The following is a 21,406-nucleotide window of genomic DNA, read 5'->3' as shown; positions in this document are numbered from 1 at the left end:
CTCCTCCTTCTCCTCCTCCTCCTCCTCCCTGCGCTCCTCTGGCTGCGGCTCCCGCTCCAGCTGCGGCGCCGCGGCCACATCTGGGGCGCCCATGTGCGCTCGGGGGCTCGGCTGCGCCCGTCCCGCCGCCGCCCCCGCTGCCCCCTGCCCGCAGGGTGGTCCCTGGCCCGGCCCGAGTCCCGGGCTGCCCCCCGTCCCCGCCGCCGCCGCCGCCGCCGCCGCCGCCGCCGCCGGGGAGCGCCGGGGTTTGCTCCGCAGCCGGCTTGGACGTCCCCGGCCCCGCCGTGGCTCCGCCGTGGTGCGGCGGCGGCGGTGGCGGCGGCGGCAGCTCCTGCTCCCCCGGCCCGGCGCGCCCCGCTGAGCCCAGCGCCAGCCCCGTGGGCCCGGGGAGCGGGGCCCCGGCGGGGGCCGAGGCGGGAGCCGCGCTGCCGGGCTCCCGGGCTCCAACTCCTCCTCCCCCGGCGCCACCGCCGCCGCCGCCGCCGCCCGCCGCGCCGGGTCCTAAAGCCGCGCGCCTCAAGAGGATGGTGCGCCTGGCGGCGGAGCTGCTGCTGCTGCTGGGGCTGCTGCTGCTCACGCTGCACATCACCGTGCTGCGCGGTTCGGGAGCCGCCGACGGGCCAGACGCGGCCGCGGGCAACGCCAGCCGGACCCAGCTGCAGGTGAGTGCGCCGCCAGAGAGGGGCGCGCGTGGCTGCGGGGCCGCGGGTGGTGGGATGCTGCGCTAGCACCCGCTGGATGCGAGGAGGCGGGTCCCCCGCCCCGCCAAAGAGCAACTGTTTGGGCAGCAGCCTGGCGGGGGCAACCTGTTTTAGGCAGAGGCGGAGCGGGGTTGCGTGCCTGAAGGCTGAACCCTGCACTGAGGTCTGGCAGACGCTCTCCTTCAGGTCTGTCAGGTACCCGGGGGTGCGAGGCTTGGGATGCGCGGAGGAAGTGTGGAGTTATGTATGCGTGTTTGCTTTGGGGTGCTGCCAGTCTTTGGTTGCCCTTCAGAGTCTAAGTAATGTTAATCTGGGGGGGGCAGGGGAACGATAGGGTAGGAGACTCTTAACTATAGGGTAATATCCCCAAACTGGGTTGGAGAGGAAGAACCTTGTGAGTCCGCCCCTTGGGAAAGCAACGCCAAAGGTCAGGAAATAATTTCCCGAGGAGAATGGCCAGACACGCTCTGTCTGCCCACGCGGTCCACATGCCTCCCTTGTCCCTCCCCAGCCTTGCGGAGGGCGCGGAATCAAGCCACCTGTCGTACTTGGGGCCCGGGTCACCTGGGGCTTTTAAACGTAAAGACTTCCAGCGTTCTGCTCCTGTTGAGGGTCGCTTTAAGGAATGGGATTCTGATGATCCGTTCAGCTCCAAGGCGGGCCGGGGCGGGGGGGGGGGGGGGGGGGGGTCCGCCTTTGGGGAGGGGATAATGGGCTTCAGACACAAGGTCAGTTACAGCTTCCGAATGAAGGATTGCTCAGGTAGGGATTTCCTGGGGCTGTCTTGGAAGACGTTTTTCCTTGAGTCTAAGGGTGTTAACAACTGTCAACTTGGAGCATGGGTAGAAGAAAAGAAGAAAATCCACAAAGGATTTTCCCAGGAAGCAGTGGGAATTTTCTGGCTCCTAAAATCTCTTCCTCAAACCAGCCTCTCTAAAACTCTTTACTCTGCAATGTCCAGATAAGTATTATTCATTGTTCCCAAAGGGCTTTACAATTACTGCCCCAGCTAATTCCTTTTTTTTTTACATTTTATGTAATTTTTGTGAAAAGTTTTACTGTTAAAGAGAGAAGAATTCACCTATTTCCATAGTGCTTACTATGTGCTACTGCGTTAAGTGCTTTACAGAATTTCACTGATTTAATGAGGTTCTATACTGTTAATATGCCCCCTTGACAGATGCAAAAACTGAGGCACAGAGAGATTAGGAAACTAGCCCAAGTTCATACATTCCAAACTCTTGATTAATTATACCAAGCTTTCTCTCTGCCCGGGTGTCATAGACTAAAGCAAGGTGATCCTTGCACACAAATGCCCAACCAGGAGTGGAAACGTATACACCCCAGAGCTAGCAGTTCTTTTAAATTTGGGACATTTCTGAAAATGTCAACTCCTGTGGGCCAACAGGTACAATGACAGACTGATAGGATTCCTTTGGGGAAACTGAAGAGACTCCCATTCTATAGACTATGGTATATCCCACCAGTCTAACACTGTAGGCATCATTCTTAATATCTTCAAGATTTCTGGAAGTCATATTTTATACATGATGCTTTCTTTCCTCATGGGCTCATGAAAAGCTGTAAAAATGATGTTCAATGGAAAAGTAAATTTGGCAGATTTCTTTATGAGGTGTTTGCTATCATTAGAATAACCTGGGGTTGGCCTTTTCTGCCTGAACAGTAAGGTAATGAGAGAAGCATCTGGTGGAAGTGGCAACTGCAAAGGGGAAGTGGATTAAATTCTCAAAAGGGCCTTCGGCTGAAGAACTTCCCCAAGAGGGCAAAAGAAATTGGGGGGATTTAGAAGGAGTAATGTTCCTAGGAATATCTTGGGTCCCAAGGAGCTGCTAATCCACCAGCTTCAGCTTATCTTGTAATAGTGTTGGGTTATTCTGTCCACTCAATGCACTTATCCAGGCAGAATGATGCATTTAACAGTTTGGTTCATAATTTTATTCTCTTTTGTAATTTGTTATTGTAAAAGTTTTATATTCTTCCTGACTGAAGTTATTTCTTTGGCTCTCCAAAGATATTACAATTCAAATGGAGAAAGAGAATATGTTCCACCAAGTGAGAAGGTCTGCAAAAGACATTTATTAGTATGTTGTTTTCAGCCCCAGAAACTGAATTCACTAGTAGCAGGTGTATTTAAAAACAAAACTGGGGACACTATATTCTTTCTGTTTACTGGACATTTCTAACCCATCTTAAGCTCCACTTAAGTTTGTTGGCTCTGTGATATTTTATTTTATTTTATTTTATTTTGGCTCTGTGATATTTTAAGTTGCTAAACTCATTCTTTGTAACCAGGAAGTTAACCAATCCTTACACTACCTTGTTTTTTTGGTTATTACTGCTTAAAATATTCTAAAATATGAGGTTGCAGTTAGAAATGCACAACGATTGGTTTATTTACCCAACCTGTATTGTATTTGGGATCTTTTAAAAAGAGATACTTCCTTGTTTAAGATCTGGTGATTTTCACGTATCAAGGACACCCAATAAAATAGTAGTAAGAATAACAACAATTATAGCTAAGATTTCTCAAGTGTCTTTTATGTGTCAGACACTCTTCTTAGCACTTTACGTATATCAACAAAAGTCTTATGAATCGGGCACTCTCGCTATCCCAGATTCAAATGAAAACACTGATGTTAGGTAACTTGTCCAAGGGTGCACAGCTAGAAGATGCTTAATTTGTTTTTGTTACTTTATAGTGAAAAATCTTCGAAGAATATTTGTACTCCAAGTTCTTAGCAAAGTCTTCATGCTGGCTATAAGACAGAAAAAGCCTTTTAACAACTTAAATTTGCAAACACATCTTGACAGTCTTATTGTGTTAAATATGAATATATATATTTATATATATATACACATACATTGATAACATTATATATACACACATGCACATATATATAAACATGATCTAACATGATTTTGGGGGTAGTTTCAACATACTAGAGGATACACTTTTTGGCTCTGTGACTGTCTTCGTACTGTAGGTACGATGTTATGAGGTGGCAGTAAAATGCTTTGAGCATGCTATATTTCATGTGGCTCATGAAAACAATGTTAGTCTTCATACTGCTTTCGGTATTTTAAAATATCTTATAAGAAATTGTCCAGTTGTCTGCAACAGCTGCATAAAAATGCACAGAAACAATTTTTTTTCACTTTTGAATGAATCTTATCTCCTAATTGAAATGAGTGTCTCATGTTGATCAGATACTCAGATTAGTTCTTTCATGCCTTTAATTGATAATAGTAAGAAAACAATTATATATAATGAAAGCAGTCTGGAAGATAGAGCATCCTAAAATATAGAATCCACAGCAATAATAATAAATATTATTATATCTCTTTTACTTGAAATTCAGATGGCTGCCTCTCTACTAAACGTCAGTCAGATTTAAAACCATGAATTTCTACTGATTTTAAATAATAAAGCTAGAGCTTATTAAGATATAAGCAAGTATTATAAACCATCAAATTGATTATTTTTATAATACCATTACTGCAAACCAAACTCTGAAATGTAACTAAATGCCTTTGTTCTCTGTCTCCTAATTACCATCTTTAAGAGCTCTTTCTTCCTTTATCCCTCTACTTGCCTTCAGTAATACGGCTTAGCCTCTTGTACTCACTGCTTCTGATGCAAGAGGTCACCTGAGCTCTTTATAGCAGTAGAAGCAAAAGGGACATTTATTTGTTCTTAATACAAGTAAGTTTCCTTCCAATGATTCTGTGGGATTGATAGTCTTTGTATACCCATTTCACAGATGAGGAAATTGAGGCCTGGAGAGATTTGAGTAACTTGCCCAAGGCCACACAGCTGTGGTGGGCAGGGCCAGGATTCAGACCAGGCAGGCGGGTTGTGGAGCCCAAGTTCCTTTTCCAGTTCCTCAGCAGGACTCCCAGCTCTGATTCAGGTCAACAGACATTGTGTTTCTTGTTTTGTGACTTGCCTGCCCATTTTCCAGGCAGGCTGTTTGCTCTTATCCCTGGAATTCTTTATAAATTATGGATGACTGTCCCACTTAGCTATTACTACATAACAAACCACCCCAATACTTAGTGGCTAAAAACAACCATTATTTTATTAGCTCATCAGTTTGTGTGTCAGCAACTTGCTCTGGGCTCAGCTGGATAGTTCTTCTGCTGATCTCACCTAGAATTACACCTGTGGCTATAGCCTTGTGTTGGCTTGTCATGAGCTTGATAGTCCAAGATGACATCACTCATATGTCTGATGGTTGATGCTGGCTGTCACCTGGGCTCTCTCAGGTCTTTCATCTTCAAGTAAGCTAGCCTGCATGGCTTTACATGGTAGACTTAGAGCTGCAAGAGAGTAAAAGCAGAAATTGCAAGACCTCTTGATGAACTTGTACAACTTCAGCTACATTCTATTGGCCAAACAAATCACTGGGTCAGTTCAGAGTCTAGGGGACAGGAAGTAGACTCTTCTTGACTGGAGGACCAACAAAGTAACATTGCAAAGGAGCATGTGTACAGGGATGGGAGGAATTATTGTGGCCATCTTTGCAAAATCTCTACCATATTGACTTTTGTCTCATAGGCTTTGTAAATGTTTAGACCAATCTTGCACTCATCTTTTAATATTGTTTCTGCTGCCTTTGGCCATGCAAAAACTTTCTGTTTTAAATGTAAGCAACTCTGAATCATTTCCCGTATGACTTGTGGTTTTCTTGCCTTACTTAAGAAAGAGTTCCTCAAATAAAGATTGTCAAAATCTTTAAACAGATTTTGTTCTAACGGTTTTATAGTTTTTATTGTTGTTGATGCTGTTGTTGTTTAGAACTACAATCTACTTTGGTGTTATTTGTGGGTTTAAGGTTTGTTTGTTTGTTTGTTTGTGGGTTTAAGGTTGGTTTGTTTGTTTTGGGCTTAAGCTTTAAGATAAAGATACAGCTTTGGTTTTTGTCCAAATGAATAGCCATTTGTCCTATCATACCTAGGTTTGATTGCTATTGTGAATAGTGTTTTATTTCTTGTTGTTATAGTTTCCAATTTGTTAGTTCTGGAATCTAGGAAAGCTATAGAAATATATGCTTACAGTTTTCTTGGTGTATGCATGAAAGCTAGAGGTATCCATTTCAATAGTGAGATCACTAGAGTTTCATGGGATGGAGTTGAAAATCTTCATTTTTTTCACTTTAGCACTTTAAAGAAGATTATGAGATGGTTAGAATTCATTCATAAAACCCTTTTGGCCTTGGTACCTCTTTGCTTAAGATCTCTGATTAATATTCCATATTATTCCATGGTCAATAGTCTATTCAGATAATATAACTTTTCTTTAGTCAATTTTGATAAATTATGTTTTCCCAGAATATCATATATTTTTACATACTGATAAATTAGACTTTCTCAGTATAAAGTTTGTACATAGTACAAGCATATTTTGCAAATATTCATGACTGTATATTTTTATGCTGTACAATCTTACATCTCTTTGTAAGACCTATCAGATCAAGATTGTTAATTATATTATGAAAACCCTCCAACTCTTGATTTATTTATTATCTACTTATCTGCTGATTCCTCAAGGAAATTGATTTCATTTTTATCCTACTGTTGTAGATTTGTCTGTTTCTCATAACCCCATTAATTTTTGCTTTACTTGTTTAGAATCCATGGTGTTGGGACATAAAGTATCCTTTTTGGTGGTTATATTTTATCAAGATGAAATTCCTTGTCTTAAATACTTTTTTTGTTTGATATTAATGTTGCAACTCTTGCTTTATTTTTCTTTCTTCTGGGATTTGTTGAGTGTCTCTTAAATATCTCTCTTATTAATAACCAATAGCTAAATTTTCTTTTTCCATGCAGTATGTCAATGAATTTAACTCATTTATATTTATTGTGATTACTAATAGATTTGAAGATATTTTTCCCATTTTATGTAGTATTCTCAAATTTCCACAATTTTTCCCACTTTGCCTCTTACCTTCTAATTTATTATCTGTGTGACCATTGGCAAGAGAGTTAGCCTATGTCTTAATTTCCTCCTCAGGAAATTAGATATGTAATAACTATTTCCTAGTGCTGTTGTAAAAATTAAAACACTGAATGAATGTTAAGTACTTTACTAGCACATGAGGGGCGCCTGGGTGGCTCAGCTGTTAAGTGTCTGCCTTCGGCTCAGGTCATGATCTCAGGGTCCTGGGATCAAGCCCCACTTCAGGCTCCCTGCTCCGTGGGAAGCCTGCTTCTCCCTCTCCCACTCCCCTTGCTTATGTTCCCTCTCTCGCTGTGTCTCTTTCTGTCAAATAAATAAAATTTTTTTTTAAAAAGTACTTTATTAACACATGAACATTCAATAAGTATTTACTTTGTTCATTTTTCCTCAAGTTTTGAACGTGTTCTATTGCTGTTACTCTTAAGATTTTAACAGATTTGAACTTACACTTTTCTATCAGTGCTGAAAATCAATCCATATTTATAACCTAAATCCCCCCCAAATAAGAATCTGACATGCCTTTTCTATGTATCTCTCAACTTTTAATACATTATATGAATATTTAGTACCAGATTATTCCTCTTTCTTTCTGTTTCTTTTTTCTTCCTTCTTCCTTTCTTTCATTCTTTCTTTTTCATTAGAACTATCTTAGGAATAATTTCTTAGCAGTTTCACTTATGTTCCCAATAATTATCTAGGTGTAACTATAAGATTTAGCTATTTCTTTATCTGCTGTTGCTGCTATTTGAATCTCGTATTTTCATCTTTTATTTTCTTGGAAAATATTCTCAAAAATTTATTTTAGAAAGGTTTTATCAAAGGCTAAACTCGCTGAGATCCTAAATTTTTTAACATATCCTTATTTGGTTATCATACTTAAATGCTAATTTGGTAGTTGGCTGTGTTCCATATTGTTTCCCCTCAGAATTTTGAAGATAAAATCCAATTTTATTACACCATCTCATGTTTCACTCAAAAACCTGATGCTGTGGCATTGTAGATGACTTTTTTTTTAAACTAGAAGCTTTTGGGATTTTTCACTTTATTCATAATGTTCAGAAATGTCATCATGTTATGTTTAGATTTAAGGCTTTAGTTAGGTAGTTCTGGTTAGCACTCAGTGGACCCTTTTAATCTGAAGCTCCATGTTTGTCTTCATCTTAAGAACACTTCTCGAGTAATTTCTTGCTTATGCACTCTTTAATCAGTTTCCTGTCCTCACCTTTCTCTCCCAACTTCTATAGCCTTGCCTCTCCTCTCCTCTTCCTTCTCTCCTCTTCCTTCTCTTCACTTCTCTTCTCTTCTCTTCTCTTCTCTTCTTCCCTTCTCCTTCTCCCCTCCTCCCCTCCTCTTCCTCTTCTATTTTTTCCCTCAGCAGTTTTAGTTTTAAAAAAAAATAATGAATATAATATACATACAATAAAATAAATGATTCTTAAAAGTTCAGGTCCATTTTTGACAATTTTATATGCTCATGTAGCCACCATCAAGATTAGGATATAGAATGTCTACATCATCCCAGAAAGTCTTCTAGTGAATCATTATAGGCAATTCACTCCTCCCGGAGGCAACCAGTGTCTGATTCCTATCATCATAGATTAGTTTGCCTGTTCTAGATCTTCATATAGATGGAACCATACTGTGTGCATTTTGTGTATGTGTCTGGCTTCTTTTGCTCAACATAATGATTTGGGGTTTCATTTTTGTTGGCGTGTATATTAGTAGATTTCTCTCATTTATTGCCACATGGTAATCCATTGCATAACTATATCACAATTTGTTTATCCGTTCCCCCCATTGGTAAACATTTGGGTTGTTTCCAATGCTTCAGATACTATAAAAAAGTCCATGTTAACATTCTTGTGCAAACCTTTCTGTTAACATATGTTTTCATGTCTTATGAGTAAATGCCTAGTAGGGCAACTGACATAGCCTCTATTGTTCCTAGTATTATAGGAATTTCTCTAAAGAAACTCACTTTTTAAAGAGATTTTTCTTCACTTTCTCAGCTCTGTAGTGTTTCACTTTCAGTTGGTTACCATTTCTTCCATGTCAACTAGAAATCATTCCTTCTTCTATAGGTGAACCCTTTCAGCTTTACAGCTCTGTTGTGGATTCTTTTTTTTCATCTGCCTTTTCAGTAGAATTTGGAGAGGGAAAGGAAGTAAATGAAAATTCTTGGTCTACCACCTTGAACTGAAACACTGTAATTTTATTTCTTAATTTAATTTTCCTTTATACAAACTAGAAGAAAGTTTTATTGTTTGTGTAGCCCCTTCGTTCATTCTTTCCAAGCCATGTTCTAATAGGCATTGATCTTTGAGTCTGGGGGACATTTTTAGAAGTCATGAGAACTATCCATTCAGTAAAGGAGAATCTATTTTGGTTTTAAAGCCTCCGAAGGAAAGAATCCCACAATCTTCTGTATGTCGTACAAGTATTTCTTTTAACAACCTTCAGTGTCACAATATTTTCCCTCTGATGTGTCCGTTAAATCTTTTACGCTACCTCTTAATTTCATGTTTGCTATTTTTTACCACTATTCGTTCACTTTTCAAAAAAAGCATCTCATGCAGGACTTGAAGACTATTATTTTAATAGTTTCTCTCTCTTCTCCAGATTCAATTATCTCCATCTTTTTTTTTTTTAACTTGTCTGCATTGGTCTTATTTTATAGCATTTAATGGTTTCTGTGGTCCTCTTATTTCTCTCTCATTTTCTGAGAATTCTTCTACAACCCTTAGCTCAGGATTTTTTGATTTATAAAAAGAAAGAGATGGTGATGAAGCCTCTTTCTTCAGGGACAGCTATCTGTCCCTCTGTCTGTACTCATTTACTAAAAGACAGAAGATTCCTTAGGGGATGGGATAGGGTTATCAATTTAATGCCCAGGATGATAGACAGTGACTTTAAGAAATAGCAAAGGAGTGTGCTATTAAGAAACAGATCTCATTTTGCATTTTATTTAAATCTTTTCTGTACTCCACTTCCAACTTCATAAGAAGCCATGAACATAAAAGATAAAACTTAATTTTTTTCTTTCTGTGGCTGCTGAGTCCAGAGTTTAGATGGAGTACAAATGCTGACCCCCTGGCAGGGACAGTGCTACAGGGCCAATAGAATAGGAGAGTTTCTGTTTTCAAATTTGGGGTTCCTGGCTGCCAGACTCACAGTTTGGGGCACCCCAACCTCCAGATGTTCAGATAAGTGACCTGGAAAAAGGAAGGTAGACTGTGAAGGCAATGGGCCATTTCCCACCAGACACCACATCTCTATTTTCAAAAATAAAAAGATGTGGCCAGAATCTATATGAAGGATCCAGGGAAGCTGGAAATGATGCCATAGGCCACCCAGGTGTTAACTTACCCCCACCAGTGTCTAGATAGAATATTCATGCCAGTGCCAATGAAACAAATGAAAAACATGCCTTGGCTCCCAACAACTTCTCAGACATAGGGATGGGGAGAGAATGGGGGGGGGGGGGGGGGGGAATGGCAACTGTATTATTATTTTTTAAAATACAGCTTTATTGAGGTATAGTAGATGTACAGTGAACCATGCATATTTAAAGTGAACAATCTGATGAGTTTTGACACCTGTCAAATCATCACCACTATCAAGATGATAAGTAAATCTATCATCTCCAAAAGTTTCTTAGTGCTCCTTTGTGAGTCCTCCCTCATTCTCCAGCAGTCTCCAGGCCACTGAGCTGCCTTCTGTCACCATAGATTCATTTCTACATTTCCTAGATTTTTATATAAGTAGAATCATACAGAATGTACAATACAGCAAGTTTCTTTGCTTACCATAATGATTTTGAGAATCATCCATGTTGTTTTATGCATAAAGCATTTGATCCTTTTTATTGCCAATTAGTATTCTACAGTATGCATACAATATGCTTATCCATTCATTCACTGAAGCACATTTAGGCTGTTTCCAATTTGGGCCTATAAAATAAAGATGCCATGAATATTCAGGTATGTCTTTGCATGAACATATGCTTTCATTTCTCCTGTGTGAATACTTAGGAGCTGAATGGCTAGGTCACATGGTAGGTGTATGTTTAGCTTAATTAGGAAATTGTGGCAATCTTTTTAAGGCACTCACATAACATGTTTAGGATCTATAACAATCCAGGGACCCAATGGAAAACTTCAGAATATTTGCAAGTTGAGCCTCAGGATGAGATCTTCCTACAGTTAAAACATTTGTAGATTGTGATCTACAATATACAGTTGAGTCTTAAACAATGCAGGGGTTAGAGGCACCAACACTCCCCTCTCCACACAGTTGAAAATCCATGTATCACTTTTGACTCCCCAGAAACTTAACTACCAATAGCCTGCTGCTGATCAGAAGCCTTACTGCTAACATAAACAGTTGATTAACACATGTTTTGTAAGTTATACATACTATATACTGTATCCTTACAATCAAGTAAGCTAGAGAAAAGAAAATATAAGAAAATCATAAGGAAGAGAAAATACATTTACAGTATCATACTGTTTTTATCAACAAAATCAATAAAAATCCATAGACCCAGGCAGTTCAGACTCCTGTTGTTCAAGAGTCATCTATATGATGGAAAAGTTGAAGGAAGGAGAGAAGATATCTCCTTGGAGAGAATTCTCCTATTTTTGCAGGATGCCCAAAGGATAAAATTTCATGGGGCTCAATTCACCAGGTGATGGTGATGGAAAGAAAAGTTAGATACTAGACCAAAAAAAAAAAAAAATAGGTTGCAAAGATGTCCCAGCAGAAGACTCCGCTTCCTACGTAAGCTGCTGTCCATTGCACCCTTCATCTTCCTGTCCCCATGCCCTCCCTGACTAGAAATTAAGTAAACCAGAAATAGATTTTCTATCTCTTGCCTGGGGACTCAATAACATTGTGACTTGGAAATCTGGTATTGGTTATGAGCCCCAAATGAATTGGAAGCCAGTTTTATTGCTGGGAACCTTCAAATTCCAGGAAGTAGAAAGGGCAAAAAGTAAAAAAGGGGAGATCTCATTAGGTGACTCTAATCCCTAGCCCATGAAGTGGGCTGAAGGAAATGTTAACATGAGCTGACCTCCTGGCTATGCTGGACGTAGGGGAGAGTGCTCAGGATTAGAAACCCATGCAGAGTTCTCACTGGAAGGCAGGAACTGTCCCTCCCTCACCCATCTACCACCCTGATGTTCACCAGGCACAGTTGTGGCTCCGAGACACAGAGGAGAGGCTCAGGATGACTGCTCCACCTTTGCACCCAGAGTGCGTTGAGTAGAGCAGCAGTACCTCCTGGGATCTCCTAAGGAGATAAGAATCTCAGGTCCCACCCAGAACAACTGAGTTAGGACCTCCATTTTAATAAGGGCCCCAAGCTAATCCTAGGCACAGCACAGTTTAAGTAGCATCATTTAAGATGCTTATCTTGTAAGTTGCAAGTCCCGGAAAACATTCAATACAAGTCGGGGATTATTCAGCTCTTGCTTGCCCAGTTATGCTGCACGACAGAGGACCCCCAAACTCAGTGGCTGTAACAGTAGGCATGTATTCTCATGCTCATGGGTCTGCAGGTCGTCTGGGGTTTAGTAGGTCTAGGCAGGCTAAGAGCCAAGCTGTGGGTTGGGTCTGGGTGTCATCCAGGCGTCTCCCATGTTCCTGCAACCAGCAGGCTACTTACCACGTGTTCCTGTCATGACAAGGAAAACGCTCAGCAAGGCAGAGGCTACAAACACTCTTCCCCCTCTGCCGGGGCCCCACCATTCCTTCAGCACACACTCATTGCCAGGCCCGACAGAGTGGCCAAAGACCCGGGCTTTGGATTCGTTCCAACTTCACTTCTGCTTCTCACTAACAGGCGCACCCTTAGGCAGAAGTCACACACTTCACTGTGCTTCCGTATCCTGTTCAGTAAAATGGGATAATAATAATAATAGCTACATCACTGGGAGCTTATCATGTTGCTAGGACTGTCCTCAGATGTCCTGGAACGGTTTAACTCATGGGTATTGGTATGATAGAGCTGTGTGACCCCAGGCAAGTCACTTCGACTCTTTGCATTTCATTTGCTTTATCTGAGAACAGACATCCTCATGGGATAATTCTAAATTTTGAACTTCGTCCTCAAAACTGATAATGATGATGCAAAAGCTAACAGCAAGCATTTACTCTGTGCCAGGCCCTGGCATCAAGACTATATGTCTTTACACCTTTTAATTCGCAAAATAGCCCAACAGGGACTATTTCTATTTTGCAGCTGAAGAAACTGAGGAAAAGCAATGTCAGGAAATCAAGGTTTAACATCTGATTGTTCAGAGCACCTCCTGTGGAGGGCAAGATATGACAGAACTGATGCAGTCCAGGCTGGCTCCATGTGGCTGACACATTCTGCCTCATGCCAATCAATGATGCTTCTGAAAAGGCTATTCTTGTCTTCTTCTGCCATGTGGGAGAAGGAAAGGAAAGAACAAGAACAGCTTGAGAGAAGAGACTCGAAAGCAGCTGGCCTCCTGGTTCAGCGGAGGCCCCCTCCCCACCCGACCCACCACGCGGCCGCATCCCAAAGCAGATGCCGGATGGATGTGATGAGCATTTCCAGTGGAACCCAGCCATCACCTAGGGCTGTGTGTCTGTGGAGCACTCAGCCTGGCTCTGGGCCAGCATCAGGCCGAGGGGAAGGGTGGGGCCCGAAGGACCCTGCCTCTGAGAAATTAGAACTAGAAAAGGCTGTGGATTTCTGTCAGCACAGGATTCCACCCACCAAAGGTCGTTTCTAAGTCAAGAGATGCACGTCCGGGGGTGCCTGGGTAGCTCAGTCGTTAAGCGTCAGCCTCCGGCTCAGGTCATGAACCCAGGGTCCTGGGATCGAGCCCCAAATCGGGCTCCCTGCTCGGCGGGAAGCCTGCTTCTCCCTCTCCCACTCCCGCTGCTTGTGTTCCCTCTCTTGCTGTCTGTCCTCTGTCAAATAAACAAGTAAAATCTTAAAAAAAAAAAAAAAAAAGAAATGCATGTCCATCTCTTTCTGCCTTCCCTCTGAATGCCCTCCCTTGTGCAGTCCCACTGCTTAAACATCGTGTGCTTCATGGTAGGGATGGAACTGTGCCCGCAAATATGTTCTTCATCACTCACAGAGCCTTAACCATTTAAGCCTGCAACCACTTCCCTGACGAAGGGACACCCTTTCCTACCTTCCTTTCCCCGACAAAACAAGAGAAACATGACATGCCTGGGGGACAGGAGTTCCCCAGGCTCGGTGAGCTATATATTTTGCTTTTTAGTGATTGTTGCTGGCCAGAAGAATTTCTTCATTGCGACTAATTCAATTTTCCCCTTTTTCAGTGTGTCACAAAGTCCATTTCTTCAAGGTCTTCTGAAGAACAAGTGGTCAGTTTTGAAAATGTTTCCCATAGTTGAGAGTAGTATCACATTCCCTTTTTTAGCTATGGCATTACATTGCTAATATCTAATCAGCTTGTGGGCCACTCTGGTTCCAGATCTTTTTTGGTTATTCTTCCCAAGTCCCTTACTGCCCTGAATCCCCAGTGTATTTTATCCTCTGTTTTGTTTTGGTTTTGGTAGGCTGTGTCTCATACTTCTGGTATGTTCTGCAGCGCCCTCTTTGTTCTCCCTTTGCACCCCAAATGTTGAGTTGGGCAAGTCTCATTTCAACTATCTTAATAGCTCATTAATTTGTTGATTGTCACAGAATTGAGCATCGACTGGGTATATAGCTAAAATAGAAAGGACAAAATAATTGTAAAAAATACATGACCACTGAAAATATGAAATCACCATACTATCCCGACAGAAAGGCAAAAAGGAAAACAAAAACAAAAAAACTGAAGACACCAAGTGTTGGCGAGAATATAGAGCACCTATAGGGAATGTGAACTGATATAAACACTTCGGAAAATTGGTTTTCCAAACTACTGAAATAATGTATATGTACCCCTCGGCGCAACTGTCCTACCCTGGATATATACACCACAGAAATGTATTCATCTGTGCACTCAAAGACCTGAGAAAGAATGCTCAGAGCAGCACTACTTATTTTTTTTTAAGATTTATTTATTTATTTGAGAGAGAGAGAGAGCGCTAGTGGGGTGAGGGACATAGGGAGAAGCAGACTCCTGCTGAGCAGGGAGCCTGATGTGGGGCTCGATCCCAGGACCCTGGGATCATGACATGAGCTGAAGACAGACACTTAACCGACTGAGCCACAGGCACCCCTGGAGCAGCACTATTTAAATAGCCCCAAAGTGGAACCAGCGAAATGCCCATCAACAGTAGAACAGGTCATCAGTAAGTGCACATACTGAGAGCGAACAAATGACAACTACTCACAACCCATACAACTTCACAAATGTAATGCTGACTGAAAGAAGCCAGGCACAGAGGAGTACTTGCTGGCTGATACTGTTTATGTAAAACAACCAGGAAGAACAAATGAATGCTCTGAGAAGAGAGGACACGGGTTACCCTGGTCAAGGAAGTGACTAGAAGGGAGCACCAGGGGGCTGTCGGGGGTACTGGTAATGTTCTGTTTCTTGATGTGAGTGTTGGCTGCACATATGCATTCAGTTCGTGGAATCTCACGGAGCTGTATAGTTATATGTATGTGCATTCTATATGTGTGTCAAGACTTCAATGAAAAATACAGTAAGGCATGCAACAGGCGGGGTGGACAGTACCAAAGAGATGGCCATTTTTCCCTGGGAAGGGCAGCCCACAAGCCCCAGAGCCCACTCCCTTTGCTCCCTGATGGGCGGTACCCTGCAGACTGGTCTCCACATTTTAATGAGTGTGGACGAGTTTCGGTGTTATGGGGATCGTCTGCTGCCTCCATGGCCCCATGCTATTGTTACGACATCAAAGACCAACTGCTGACTAAGATACAGTCCATATGAAAAGAATGACCAGCAAATTTACTGCTTGACTTCATTCCCTTTAAATGGAACTGGCCCCGTGGTCCTCTTTCAAAGCTCAATTGTGGACATATATCTTCTTTATAGGACATTGTGTACAATAAAGAGAAGCAATAACTTAAATTTTTTTTTAAAAAAACACCTTTGAGAGCGCTGTGAGATGAGCATTCCATCACTGTGGTTATGTGTGCCCAAACGCTCCTAAAAGTCTAGCCATTGGTCTGACAGCCTTCTATTCAACATGGTGACTTTTTTTGACTAATTGAGTTATATTTTTATGCCCCAGCCCTTTCCCTAGGCTCTGCGAAGTCTTGGGAAAGTCCTTAGTGAGGGGCGATCAACTTCAAACCAGAGGGCCACCTCACCGACATCAGGCAAAATGGCAAAGTCCATATCCCATTACTCATTAACTTATTTGGAGTTGCCCTTTGTGGAGTACACTTTTTTTTTAAGTACTGAGACCAAACTAAGCCTGGATCAGTTCTCTGCAGTCCTTCAGGACCCACGTGGACAGCATTCCTTCACACAGCCCTAAGAGTGGAAATCTCAGGGAGTTATTAGCATTTACAGATACTAGAACTGAGTGAGAAAAGAACAGAGTTGTTCTTATGACTCTGAGAAAATGAAGAACCTTATTACCTCTGTAAGGGGAAAACAGTTCTCCAGTACACAAGTAAAATCACAACATACAGGATGTCTTCAGTGTAACTTGAGGTCTAACTCAGGTGGCAGAGGAAGAGGCTTCTGCAATCCCAATTGCCAGCCCACTCAAAACCAAACAATCCAGAACAATCCTTTCAATCTGCAATCACTTATTACAGCAGTGAAGCAGTCCACAGGGGATAAAATATTTTCAAGAGTGGCCAAGTCCCCCTGGCTCAAGATTTCCACTTCTATTTAATCCATTACTTTTGAAATTTGAAAAGGTTCGGCATGCCACACTTGGCTGGAAAAAGGCTAACTCCTGAGTAGATCCTTTCCTTTCTGCTCCCCTCACTGGCACCTTCAGGAAGAAACACCTACCATGTGAAACAGCTGCAGGTTTCCTGGTGAGATTTTGACAGAGGCAAAACAATTCATAAGACACCTATGAAATAAGATAAATCTCACCTAAAACAGAAATAAGCATTGGAGGGAAGAAACTGGAAATATTTGGAAAGGCCATGGAATCCCCAAGGGGAGTGACTCTAACTGTTGAGTAGCAGGTGGAAGTAATGAGAGTCGGGCTCTTCAGAAGGCACCTGCGGCAGACAGCCTTCTGTTCCAAGTTCTCGCCTCGTCGCCCTGAAATACGGTCCAGTGAGGCGCCCCTGGCCCACCGTGGCTCTTTCATTGCTTTTTTTTTTTTTTTATGTTATGTTAATCACCATACATTACATCATTAGTTTTAGATGAAGTGTTCCATGATTCATTGTTTGCATATAACACCCAGTGCTCCATGCAGTACGTGCCCTCCTTAATACCCATCACCGTGCTAACCCATCCCCCACCCCCTCCCCTCTAGAACCTTCAGTTTGTTTCTCAGAGTCCACAGTCTCTCATGATTCGTCTCTTTTTATCCAAGGCCCGGCCCCATGCTAAGCTCCAGGATAACCCAAAAATGAACGTCAATATCCTTGGCCCTAAATGTGCTCATAAATGGGAAAAGGAGGGAAGAAGAGAAGGGAAATGGGCCTGACCAAACGCAGAGAACTCAAGTACAGAATGATATGGCCCAAAATAAGCAAAGAACCGTGTGCCATGAGCCAAGAAGAACACCGTTCCCACCTTCCTAATGTGAACGAAGGACAGGGATGTGAACACAGGGGAAAACTAAGAGACAGAATCACAGCTTTAAAGAGCTACCCTCTAATTAAGGATCCTGCTTCTTTTCTCTGGGCCTCTGAATGCTTGTTGCTCCAAGATTGCTCAAACCATTAACTCAATTTACTTATTTTGCAGTCTCTTTTATGTGTCTACTATTCTTGGGGTTGGGGTTCTTCATGCCACTTAGGATGTGATGGAAGTGCTGTGGAAAGTTGCCAGTGAGATGGAGCTCGCCCAAGTGGCAGGGGCTGTCTGTTTGCCACATAGACTCCCTTTAAAAAGAAAAACTCAGCACCCGCAAAATCCCAAGTGTTCAGCCTGGAACAACGTCAGGGAGCCATCTGTGGGCTCCCCCTTGAGATTCAAGGAAAGGTGGATGCTGGCAGGAGAATTGCTCTGGCTATGCCCCTAGAATGTTCTGTGTCTTGGTCCTAACAATCTAAGTGAAGTGCTTTTGTGTAGATAACAGGTGCTTGTGCATGCACACGGTGCAGTCAGGGTCCCTGCCCTGCTTACCAGGTTGAACCAGGGCTTCATCCAAGCTCTGTGCCACACACACACACACACACACACACACTCCCCAACCAAGATGAGGCACTCTACTTAGAAGGCAGGTCACAGGCACTCACCAAACCCTAGAATTTTCTTGTTGGCAAGATACCTGGAAAATAGAGTCCCAACTTCCCATTTCTTGCATGAGGAATCCAAAACCCAGAGAAATGAAAGAACTACCTCAAGGCCATACTACTCATTCCAGGTTGAATGACTCCCAAGCCAGTCCTCTTTCATGAAACCACACAAACTCCCATTTCTGGACATCTTTAACATGGTTTTGTTGTGCTGAAGAGAATTGGAGCAAATGCACATCTGAAATGCCCAGGCTCTGATAGTACAGTTGCTATTAGGTTGTTAGGAGAACTGAAAGGAAATTAAATGAACATGAATTGTGGCTGTTTTATTTCAGAGACCAGGTTGCAGTCAAGTAAAAAACATGGTATACATATAAGTATAGAGCATGGCCCGACTATATAGTAAACATTTCATGATTCCATTCATTCACTTAGCACTTACATATTGCCTATTAGGTGCAGGCACTCTGCTAGACACTGGAGATTCAATAGAGTACAAGCTTATGCTCTGGAAGGGGAGATTGCAAATAATTAATTCATAAGTAAAGTAATTATTATGGATTATAATAGGTGCTTAGCAGGACATGAATAGGGAGCAAAGATAGGGAATACCTGGGGATACCTACTAAAAGAGTGTGGCCAGGGAAGGACTTTGTGGAAAAGTGGCACTGAAGTCTGGAGCTGAAGAATAAGACAGGGCCATCTTTGCAAAGACCTAGTTGGAGAGCAGTGCAGGCAAATGTAATCACAAGCACCAAAGCCTTGAGGTGGGAAACTTTGGCTTGACTAAAGTATAGAAAAGAGACTGGAGAAAAGGAGTAAGTATAAGGGAGAAAGTGGTTTGAGAACTTGCAGAAGAGGGTGGAGGCTTCTAGGTCATGCTAAAGGATGTATCTGTTCTTCTGAGAACAGCAAGGAAGGAACCATTAAAGAGATTTTGGATGATGGCTCTGTCTCGTTTGTGGAGAATGGGTGGGATGGGTGCAAACACCTTAGGAGGTCCTGTAATAAAATAATCCAGCAAGAGAAAAAGGGACATGGACCAGAATGGGGAGGAGTGGATGGATGCAAGACACCATTCTGACACAGAGCCAATAGGATGTGCTGATGGATCGTATTTCAGAGTTGAAAACTGACAAGTCAGAGATAACTTCCAGTTTTATGGGGAATGGGGCATATATATCAGTGGATCTATATTGGACATATGGAATTTGAGATACCTGTGGGACATCCAAGTGAAGATGATGAGCAGGGAAGTGGTCAAATGGACTGGGAACTGAGACTGAGATGTCATGACTAAAGTGGTAAGAGGAGAACCAAGAGTTATGTCATGGACACCAAGGGAGGAGACTACCTCAAGGAAAGAGTCCTTTTGAATGCTCCTGTGAGAGCAAAGAAGACAAAGACAGAGAAGTGTCCATTCAACTGAGCAGCATGGCCATTGCTGAAAGCCTTGATGAGAGCAGTATAAGAGGCATCATGGGAAGAGATGCCAGCCTCTTCTGGGTGAGGTAGCAAATGGAAGGTGAAGAAGAAGAAACAGAATCTGTAAGTAGGTCTTAGGGAAGCTTTGCTATGAAGGGGAAACATGTGACTTGGGGTTGAGGGCAGATATTTGGTTCATTTGTTTTGAGATCAGAGGTACCAGGGTGTCACTGATGCTGAGACTGAGCCAATAGAAAGGAGAAAATTAATGATGACAGATTGAGAGGGGAGGGCTGAGGGGTAAATTGATCAAGAAAACAAGAAGAACGCATGTGTGGAAATTGGCCTTTGATAGAAGCAGGGTGACCGTTCCATGCAATAGTTGAGAAGAAGGGGGAGCTATGCAGATGGGAGTGTAGCTCTAGTGTGAGAATACAAAAGTCAACCATACAACTCTCATGGATGAATTAAGCATGGATGGCTCCTGTTCCTTCAATGAAATATGCAGTGAGGACAGTGAGGAAGAGTAGGGGATTTGGAGGGAGTAGATATGAAATAGTTATCTTGGATACCGGCGAAGGCGAGATTGTGAGTGAAGGGCCATTGATTCTGGAACAGTGCTGAGTACTCATTTGAGCTTTGAGAACATGGAAAACAGCAGGTTTTCAAGTTGGGCTATTTTATTTTTCCTGTCGTCCATCTGCTTGGCTACTAACATAGAGAAGTTGGATCATGGGGTTCAACCAGAACTGAAGTTTTGCCAGTGAAATAGATCATAGGGAGAGAAGGAGGCAAGGAGAGTTGAGGGGAGTTACAAAGAAATGGCTATATAAAGGAATATGTGCTAAATAAGAAGGAAAGTAAAAGAGAAAGCTGCAGGGTGGCAAGAAAATGGTAGCAGACCAGAGATCTCAGTGAGTTGAAATCTAGGGAAATGAGCTAACAGGACGGGAAGTATCTTTGTGTAGATGTTCTGACAGAAGGTCTAGGCAGAGGGTAGCTGAGATGCAGTGGAGGAAAAGGTTGTTGGTGGTGAGAAGTCAAGGAGCTGAGAGGGCCATCTACATAGATGTTGAAATTACCAAACAGGATAACAGATGAGATTGGTGAAGAAGACTGAGCCAGAAGGTTATATTTTCAAAGAATGAAGAAGAATGATGAGAGGGTCCACATAGCAATTGGAATGGCCATGATCCTGAAATGCTTATGCATTTTTGGTTTTGTTTTTCAGGAAGAAGGGGAAGAAATGGTCAGGAAGAAGCTATGGGGACCAGGAAGACCTAGGAGGAGGTTGAAGGAATAGTCAGAGATGAAGTTGAAAATGAGAGGAGATGGCTTATCATGGAATAAAAGTCTAGAAGGAGGGTTTGGGGGGGGTGAAGCTTGAGTCCAATTAAGAGATGTTCAAAGCAGTGTGGGATGGAGAGCTTATGGTCATGGAAGATCTCTCAATGGCAGCTAGAGTAACCATGATGGGAATGGTTTTGAAATTCTCTTGACTGGAGGTGACACCTTTTCTAAATGGTGGCCTCTGGGCTCTTGTTTCTCTGATTAGTTTGATGTAATGGCATCAGATGAGGGATAGGAGTTACTTAGGTCTCACAAGGTGGCATTGGCAGCCATAGCTTAAGGCATCGCTCCCTTAGTGTTCACATGTGGAATGGTGTACGCTGGTAGTTATATAGATCTCACCTGATTTTATCTACCTGTTTTTGTCAAACGCTTACATAGCACTTACTATGAGCCAAGCACTTTTCTAAGCAAGTGAAGAATGTTAATTTATTTAATCCTCAAAACAACACCATGAGCAGGCACTATTATTAACCCTATTTTTACACTATAAGGTTAAATAACTTGTCCAAGTCACATAATTAGTAGAGGTAGAGGCAGGATTTGAACTCTGGCTGCCTGGATCCCAGAGTCCATACTTTCAATCACTATGACCACAGT

The 21,406-nt window shown here is 42.5% G+C and overlaps 1 protein-coding gene across 1 annotated transcript in view; it reads left to right on the top strand.

The window, feature by feature from the left end:
- The first annotated feature begins 474 nt into the window (after nt 1-474).
- Nucleotides 475-21,406, top strand: part of ISM1 (isthmin 1) — a 71,906-nt gene continuing 50,974 nt past the window's right edge. The window contains exon 1 of the mRNA XM_035005828.1: nt 475-662. Coding sequence (XP_034861719.1) covers nt 525-662 — 138 coding nt within the window. The 5' untranslated portion in view covers nt 475-524. The remainder of the gene's footprint in view (nt 663-21,406) is intronic.

Source organism: Mirounga leonina, unplaced genomic scaffold (genome assembly GCF_011800145.1).
Source record: "Mirounga leonina isolate KUSES-001 unplaced genomic scaffold, KU_Mleo_1.0 Mir_150, whole genome shotgun sequence".
Taxonomy (NCBI): Eukaryota; Metazoa; Chordata; class Mammalia; order Carnivora; family Phocidae; genus Mirounga; species Mirounga leonina.
This window is presented reverse-complemented; position numbering and strand designations above follow the sequence as displayed.